The sequence below is a fragment of the Pelodiscus sinensis genome, chromosome 1, assembly GCF_052426305.1.
Source record: "Pelodiscus sinensis isolate ZL-2025 chromosome 1, ASM5242630v1, whole genome shotgun sequence".
NCBI lineage: Eukaryota > Metazoa > Chordata > Testudines > Trionychidae > Pelodiscus > Pelodiscus sinensis.
In genome coordinates this window covers 315,034,205-315,042,840 of record NC_143052.1, presented here as the reverse complement: position 1 = coordinate 315,042,840, position 8,636 = coordinate 315,034,205, and the positions used below count along the sequence as shown (strand labels likewise).

General features: G+C 49.4%; 1 protein-coding gene across 2 annotated transcripts; it reads left to right on the top strand.

Annotated features, from left to right (window-relative positions):
* Positions 1-211: 211 nt before the first annotated feature.
* LOC149525867 (maestro heat-like repeat-containing protein family member 1) lies at positions 212-8,232 on the top strand. 2 transcript variants are annotated; one of them, XM_089776460.1, is made up of 5 exons: positions 212-1,280; positions 2,312-2,446; positions 4,664-4,766; positions 5,740-5,805; positions 7,900-8,232. In XM_089776460.1, exons 1-5 carry the CDS (start codon positions 1,278-1,280, stop codon positions 7,971-7,973), a joined length of 381 nt encoding a protein of 126 aa, XP_089632586.1. In that variant the 5' UTR covers positions 212-1,277; the 3' UTR covers positions 7,974-8,232. The 2 variants fall into 2 exon arrangements, with proteins under 2 accessions (XP_089632586.1, XP_089632585.1); XM_089776459.1 differs by lacking the exon at positions 212-1,280 and having other exon boundaries at positions 2,207-2,446.
* Positions 8,233-8,636: the final 404 nt, after the last annotated feature.

Here is an 8,636-nt window from a genome sequence, read left to right as displayed (position 1 = left end):
TGCTTCATAATTGCTAAAAAAACATATTAGAAATGTGGTTAGTGGAAAGTGTTTTTTAATGTCATATGTCTGAACAGGTGAAAAAGTACAAGAAGTTTCTTCTGGAGACACTGATCAGGACTTTAGAAGAGACTTTCAGTTTTGAAATCATTATCGAATGCATGAAGGCACTGGCCAAAGTCCTGAAGGAGCTGAAAGGGAAGGACCTCACCATACAGATCCGGAAGTACTTCGATAATGTACGTGAACAGAAGCCTTCAACCCCAGTTCAGCTGACATTGATGAGGCTCCATTTACAATGCATGATGTGTCCTCACTGGGCATTGTTCATGTCAGAATGAAGTGATTTTAGGCCTTAGGGAAGAGATGTGTTTTATGGCGGAGCAGAGAATTAAGAAAATGAGGATGCCATCCCTGCTCCTTCAGTCTCACCCTTCTGTTCATCTTTATTTCCAATGAGAATGGCAAAGGAAGTATGAATACTAGATTAGGTAGCTGCATAACAAGGAAAATGGGCATACAGGGTGTAATAGACTGTTTTGGGCCTGCTCCATACGATTTTTATGTCACCTGGTTGAAATTATTCCATTTTGCAGAGAAGTTTGAGATTTCAAATTTTGGTTTTGTTCCTATTTGGGGGACACACCCCCCCAGCCCAAATTTCAAATCTCTTTGTGAAACAGTAATACTATTCTCAACCCAGCTCTACTGGGAGCCTTGCCTGAGGGCAGTCTACTGGCAGACTATGCTGGAGACAGGGAACCTGGAAGCACTGGGAATTAGAGGTGCCAGGGTACACATTTCCTGGCTCCTTGTCAGCCTGCCAGACAGGCTGTTCTGAAGGTGAGGGCCAGGAAGCCCAAGATCTCAGTTAGCCTGCTAGATGGGTCACCAAGAAGCTGACCAAGTACCCCTACTTGGCTTCTGGAAGAATTTTGTCAAAATTGAACTGTCTTCAAAGTATTTTGAAGAATCAACACATTTGGCCCAAACTTGATTAATTCCAGTTCTTCTAAACTTCTGTAGTTGGAATCACTCTACTCTAATGTAGAAGAGACAGCTGTGCTAGATACATGATGTGGTTATCTCTTCGTTACCAACCTGTGTGGCTTTCTTGGCTATAGAAGGACAACACTCTTCGTGCATTGGCCTTTGTCCTGTTTGGTATCCTGGCCGGCTCTGCAAAGAGAAAATGGAAGGACTATTTTGCCAAGCAGGTTAGACAGAGCTGGGTCACGCTTCTGCTGCACCTGCAAGATCCAAGCCCTGAAGTTTCAATGGTAAGAATGACAGTGACTTAAATACTAAGCAAAAAGAATCTTCCTCCTGTTGCCAGGGGAGCTCTGCTATTCCTTCCTGCAGTGGAGACCTAAATTCTTCCCTCAGTTCATTGCCCTCCTTTTGAGTCAATCCCAGACAGGCTGGTCCTTAGCAGCCAGGGTTGTCTCACTGGAGTTCAGGATAGGTCATGGGTCTGATCCCAAGAGTTCATTCCTGCCTATCTCTGCACCCCACGTTCCTGCCTCCCCACAACAGAGGAAAGATCACAGCTATGCCTAGTGAAGCAGCTTTCATAGCTACATCTGTTCTGAAAAAACATTGCTGCTATCTCCAGTTTTCAGTATTATAAAATCATAGAACCATAGGTTTGGAGGAGACCTCAGGAGGTCACTGAGTCCAACCTCCTGCCCAAAACAGGACCAGCCACAACTAAACAATCCCAGCCAGCGCTTTGTCAAGCTAGGACTTGAAAACTCTAGATTTAGAGGTTCCGTTGCCTCCCTAGGTAACCCATTCCAGTGCTTCACCACCTTCCTAGTAAAATAGTTTTTCCGAATATCCAACCTAGACCTCCCCCACTGTAACTTGAGACCATTGCTCCTCATTCAGTCATCTAGTACCACTGAGAACAGCCTCTCTCCATCCTCTTTGAAATCCCCCTTCAGGTAGTTAAAGCCTTCTATCAAAGCTCCCCTCACTCTTCTCTTCTGAAGACTAAATAATCCCAAATCCCTCAGCCTCTCCTTGTAAATCATGTGTTCCAGCCTCCTAATCATTTTTGTTGCCCTCCGTTGGACTTTCTCCAATGTATCAACATTTTTTAAGTAATGGGGTGCCCAGAATTGGATGCAATACTCCAGAAGTAGAATCCCTTTCCCCCTATTAAAGTCATGCTGGCAAATTTCTGTCTATTACTTCAGGGGAATCCCTTTTATTCTTGGGGTAGATGAGCAGTCAAGGACATGAGTTCCATTTGAATGAGCACAATACGTGTTATGGAACAATTCACTGGTGCAACCCTCTTTTTCAGGAGTGCAGAGCTACATTTCATCTCTGTGCCCCATTTTTGGGACTGAAGAGGCTCCAAACTATACTTAATGAGCATCTTAGTTGGAGAACCGAGCTGAACCCTGAGGAGCTCCAGATGGATATCTGCAGACACCTTGTGAGTGACCTATAGAATTATATGAGATTATTGACAGCATAGGCTTGTGATGTAGAAGCAGGGGGAATGTGTGATGGGCAATGTAAGTATCTATGGGTATGTCTACGCTACAAAGTTAGTTTGAACTAACGGACGTTAGTTCGAACTAACTTTCATAGGCGCTACACTAGCGCTCCGTTAGTTTGAATTTAATTCGAACTAGCGGAGCGCTTAGTTCGAACTAGGTAATCCTCATTCCACGAGGATTAAGCCTAATTCAAACTTACTAGTTCGAATTAAGGGCTGTGTAGCCCCTTAATGCGAACTAGTGGGAGGCTAGCCCTCCCCAGGTTTCCCTGGTGGCCACTCCGGCCAACACCAGGGAAACTCTATGCCCCCCTCCCGGCCCCGGACCCCTTAAAGGGGCACGGGATGGCTACGGTGCCCGTGCCAGGTGCAAGCCTGCCAGCACCCAGCCAGCAGACCCTGCACCTGGTGCGGATCGAGCCACCCACCCGATGCCCCCCAGCCCTCCCCCTCTTCCCGGGACCAGGCTGGCGGGTCCTGGGAGCTTGCCCGGGACCGCAAAAGGCGGGCTCCCTCCTGGGCTAGTGCGGACATCGTGGACCTCGTCCACGATCTCCGCACTAGGCACAGGAAGGTGGCCGGCTAGGGCAGGAGAGCTGCCAGCCTGGCCACCCAGGAGCAGGAGTGCATGAAAATCAAGGTGGTCCACTGAGACCCCACGACCCTGAGCCCTGAGCATACAATGGCCATCCTGGGTCAGACCAAAGGTTCATCTATCCCGTAGCCTGTCTGCCGACAGCGGCCAACCCTAGGGACCCTGGAGGGGATGGACCGAAGACAGTGACCAAGCCATTTGTCTCGTGCCATCCCTCTCCAGCCTTCCACAAACTTTGGGCAGGGACACCTCTCCTACCCCCTGGCTAATACCACTCCATGGACCCAACCTCCATGGCTTGATCTCACTTCCCTTTAAACTCTGTTCTAGTTGTAGCCTTCACAGCCTCCTGCAGCAAGGAGTTCCACAGGTTGACTCTGTGCTTTGTGAAGAACAACTTTCTGTTACTAGTTTGAAGCCTGTTACCCATTCCTTTCCTTTGGTGTCCTCTAGTCCTTCTTTATGGGAACTAATGAAGAACTTTTCTGTATGCACCCTCTCCACCCAACTCCTGGTTTTAGAGACCTCTATCCTGTCCCCCCTCCGTCTCCTCTTTTCTAAGCTGAACAGTCCCAGTCTCTTTAGCCTCTCTTCATATGAGACCTGTTCCCAACCCCTGATCATTTTAGTTGCCCTCCCCTCTGCCACCCTCTCTCTTCCCCTCTCCCACCCGCTTTTCCCAGTCTCCCCCAGTTTTGTTCAATAAAGACAGATTCCATTTTTGAACACAATTGTCCTTTATTTTGTACATCAAGAAGAGGGGCTAGGGAAGGGTAAGGGGAAGGAGTTGAGGGAGGAATGGGGTACGCGCCCCCGATGGGGAGGACTGGGCTGGCTCTGCGGGCTTTTGGGGTGGAAGCTCTCCTGCAGCCCCCCAATTGCCCCATCTCCCCAGATGGCAGGCTGCGGCAAGTGCAGCCGGTCTGATGGCCAAGTGCTGTGATGTGCCCAGTGTGGGTACTCCGGGCACTCCAAGCCAAGACTGCTTTGCAAGCGGGGCACCCCTGAGAACTGTCTGTCCGGGGTGGGGGTTGGGACCCTTTAAACACAGCCCTCGGCTAGCCTGAGAGAGCATCTCCACGCTCTAAGTCCTCCTCTGATGCCCTGCCGGCAGTGCTTCCGGCCATCCTTAAGCCCGGTTCAGGGTCCACTTAATGTGGACATGCTAGTTCGAATTAGTAAAATGCTAATTCGAACTAGTTTTTTAGTCTAGATCCGTTAGTTTGAATTAGCTTAGTTCGAATTAAGTAATTCGAACTAAGTTAGTTCGAATTAACGTTGTAGTGTAGACGTACCCTATTAGAGTGGGATACAGGACTGAGGGTGAGAGGAATGTAAATCTGCCATAGATTCCCACTTTCCCCACTTCTACACAGCCTCCTGTCCTTTCTTCTATTTACTTGTTTAAATTAAAAAAAAAGTCTGAGTGAATCCAATAACTGACAGCAGTGGCAAGAGGAACACAGACTGTTTACTTGTGGTTTGTAAAGGCATGTGTTGGCAGTCAAAGGGCATTTCTAGCCAGAGAGAGCTCATGTGCCCCTGATTTTCTCTAGGCCAAAGAGAAGGCTGAGCTACTGGAGAACTTTTACAAAAGCACCATCAGATACTTCCGCAGCAGCTGGGAAGAGATCCGGGCAGCTGCAGCCAAGTTAGCTGGTGAGAGAAAGTGTGCCGTGTCCCTTTTGGTATTCCCTTTGAGGTAGACAGAAAAAGTCCCTGTGTGCAGCACTGAGCTACTATTAATCTCTCCATGCTGTGACTTCTCATGCATAAATGGAGATGTTAATGTTCTCCTACTTCTCCAGTGTGGTGTTAGGAGGAATTTGTAATTTGCAATAGAATGCTTTGAGATGGCGCAGTCATTTAGTAGCAGAGGCTGGCACACTGTCACGTAGGGTATGTTTATTCTCCGATCAAACTAGTGTGCTAAAAATAGAGTAGCTGTGGCAGGAGTAGCAGGAGGGGTTAACTATTCCAAGGATGATCCCATCCAAACCCAAAAGTCTGTTCTCAAGGTGGCTAGCTCCTCCGACTGCTTCTGTCATCTTACCTGCACTCTATTTTTAGTAGTCAGAGTTAGTGTGGACTCAAACTATAGACCTAAGCTCAGTGTTGTTCACTGTTCCTTACTGGTGCTTCATCACTGGGAGGTAGGCAGCCCACCGCCACACAGTGCCTGCTGTTGCAGGTTCCTGATTGCCTTGCCCAGGAAGCACTAGATTCCTCCCCTTTGGCCCTGTGCCATCCTTTCCTTAGCACACCCATGCAAGCCAGGCAAGCATTGTGGCCTAATTAATTTATCCAGGTGAGATCCTTGCTTAGTACGCACTTATTCCTGGCCCCAGCCCCTTTGTTCACACCACTAGATTAATACACTATCCTAGTATATCTCCAATAACTGACAGCAGTGGCAAGAGGAACATAGATTGTTTAAAGCAAATGAGGTTTTATGTAAACATTCTTAATTTTTTTCTCTTATTCTCTTCAGTGTGGACGCTAAACTTTTCTAGTATTGTCTTGCCTACAGCTCACCTTAGACTCACAATAGAAGCCAAAGGGCCAATGTTATCACCTTGCACTTAACAAGAGAAGGTTTTTTATTGATGTTTATTTTACACTGCTTATTTAGGCATCATCCTGGAACATACGGACACCAAGAATATGAAATGGCTGGACATGGAACATCTGTTGACCTGTAAGTAACAAATACAGGTGAAATCCTATTCATTAGTGAGTTATAAAGAAATTTAGCTGACAAGCAAGCAGTAACTGATACCACAGGTGTGAAGTGCATCAGCCACACATCAAAGGACAGATTCAGCTTTAGTCTGCTCTGAAAGAGGTACGTCTACACTACAGCGTTAATTCAAGTTAACTTAATTCGAAATAGTTAATTTGAAATAAGCTAATTCGAATTATGCATCTATACACAAAACCTATTTCAAAATAGCATTTTGTTATTTTGAAATAGCGCGTCCACACTGAGTGGACCCTGAACCGAAGTTCAGGCTGGCCGGAACCAGTGCTGGCAGGGCATCAGGTTAGGACATAGTGTGTGGGGCTGCTGCCTCAGGCTAACTGAGCTCCGTGCTTCACGGGACCCTACCCCCACCCCGAACAGACAGTTCTTGGGTTCCCCGCTCGCTTGTCTACCCCGATGAGGGACAGCAAAGCAGTCCTGTCTTGGAGTGCCCTGAGTGCCTGCACTCGGGACACCACAGCGCTCGGCCACATGGAGCCAGAGCTGCCCCTGGGCACACCGGTGCGTCTCGTAGGGTTGTTGCCATCAGCCCAGCTGCACTTGCTGCAGGCTACCGTCCGGGGAGTCCATCGGGGGGCTGTCAGGATCCAGGAGGCCCTGCAGGAGAGTGTCCACCCCGAGGAGCCCTCAGAGCCACCCCGGTCCTCCCCACCGTGGGCTCGTGCCCCATTCCTCCCTCACGTCCATCTACTTACTCCTCCCTAGCCTCCCTTCCTGATGTCAAATAAAAGACATGTATGTTCAAAAATAGAAACTGGGTTTATTGAACAACAGGGTGAACCTCTGGGGAGACTGGGAAAAGGAGGTGGGAGAGAGGAACAGAGTGGGTGGGAGAGGGGAGGGTGAAACCTGGGAGGAGGAAGTTGGAAGGGAGAAGCAAAGGGAAGAAAGGAGAAGGGAAGATCAGGGCCCAAGGTTGGGGGTCTCACCGCACCAACTTGATTGTCATGCAAACCTGCTCCTGGGTTCGCATGTGGCCTTTGGTGGCCAGGCTGGCAGCTATCCTGCCATTGACGGCCGTGTTCCTCTGTCTAGTGCGGAGATCATGGATGCTGGGGCATCCCTCCCAAACCTGAATAAGGTCCATGATCTCCACCCTGGACCAGGAAGGCACCCGCCTTCTCCAGCCCCTGTCAGGCTCCTGGGTGCTGGCAGACTGCTCCTGAGGAGCAGTGGAGGGTTGGCTGCCAGTGCCTTGCTGGCTCACGTTTTGTGGCTACTGGCTCAGGGGCCCCGGTGGCCACTGCTGGCTCTTGGCTGGTAGGCTTGGATCTGGCACGGGCCAGGGTCTATTCCTTTAATGGCTCTGGGGCCAGGGGGAGAGGAGAGGAAGTTTTCCTGGTTGTGCCCAGAGTGGCCACCAGGGCTCCCTGGGAAGGGCTGGAGGCCCCCTATTTTGAATTAATTGTCTACACAGCACTTAATTTGAAATAGCTATTTCAAATTTGGTGTTACTCCTTGTAGAATGAGGTTTACCAAATTTGAATTAAGCGCTCTGCTATTTCGAATTAATTTCGAAATAGCGGTTTGCATGTATAGATGCTATTAAAGTTAATTCAAAATAACAGCTGTTATTTTGAATTAACTTTGTGGTGTAGACGTACCTGGAGGAAACTGCAGCCAGTGTGATATAAGTCAGTGCATCTCCTGGCTATCCTGGCAATGCCTCTTCCCAACCTGTGTGATCCACTCTTTGGGCTCCATCGGCTCCCTGGGAGCCACTTTTTGCTACCCCAAACTCCACACCATCAGATTTATTTCTGTCAGGAGATGTAAAATAACTTAAAAGCAGAAGCTATTGAGTCAATGGAGCACCTTCCAATTGGATGAGTTTCTGGTAGGGTCAGGGTCTCCCCTCTCCCCCCTCCTCCATCTCAGTTTGGAGCTTGGAAGGATCCCAATGGAGGAACCTAAAGCTTTGTTTGTACAGAGAGCTGCTGTAGCTTGGTACTCACTGGTACTAAATCTCCAGCTACTGCAGGCATAGGTGACTATATGAAAAGTGAGTCATATTCTCTGTAATTCCAGCTCTCCAGGTCCTACAGAATGACCCAAGTCCCATTGTCCAGCTGGTGGCAACTCAGGTCCTAAGAGACATCTGACCTGGATGAGTGCTCGGGGAATGAAGCACAGACAAATAGAACGAAGAGCTCCTGCTACCTTGTCACATCCATTGCTTCAGTGGGGATTTCTGGAGAACAATGTGCTCTGTCTGTGCCAGCTTCTGTTTCAGCTTGGTGGTATGCGGCCAGCTACAGTGACTGAACGATATATCTGCTAGCTCTCTATGGGGTAAGGGAGTAGTATAAGGGCCCTACCATCAATCAAACATTAGCTCCGCCCCCTGAATCCGGAAGTCCCCCCCCCCCCCCCGACTCCCCGGAAGTCCCTTCTCCCTTGTCACCGGCAGTCCCGCCCCTGGAGGGTAGTACATCCGGGTCGAGAGGGACAGGTGACCGGAAGTAAAAAGGATGTCATGTGACCCCCGTTAGGCCCGTCCCCTGTCACCGGAAGTCCCGCCCTTGGGGGTAATACATCCGGGGTCAAGAGGGGCAGGTGACCGGAAGTAAGGGGTGTCATGTGACCCCTCTAAGGACTTGCCCCACCTCCCTCTACCAATCAGGAAGGGCTTTCCCCGTAGGACCGCCCCGCGAACCGCTTTGACCAATGGGGGGGCAATTCCGGGACCGGATGACCCGCCCAGAAGTGGGTCATGTGACCCCTCTAAGAACTCACCCCACCTCCCTCCACCAATCAGGAGGGGT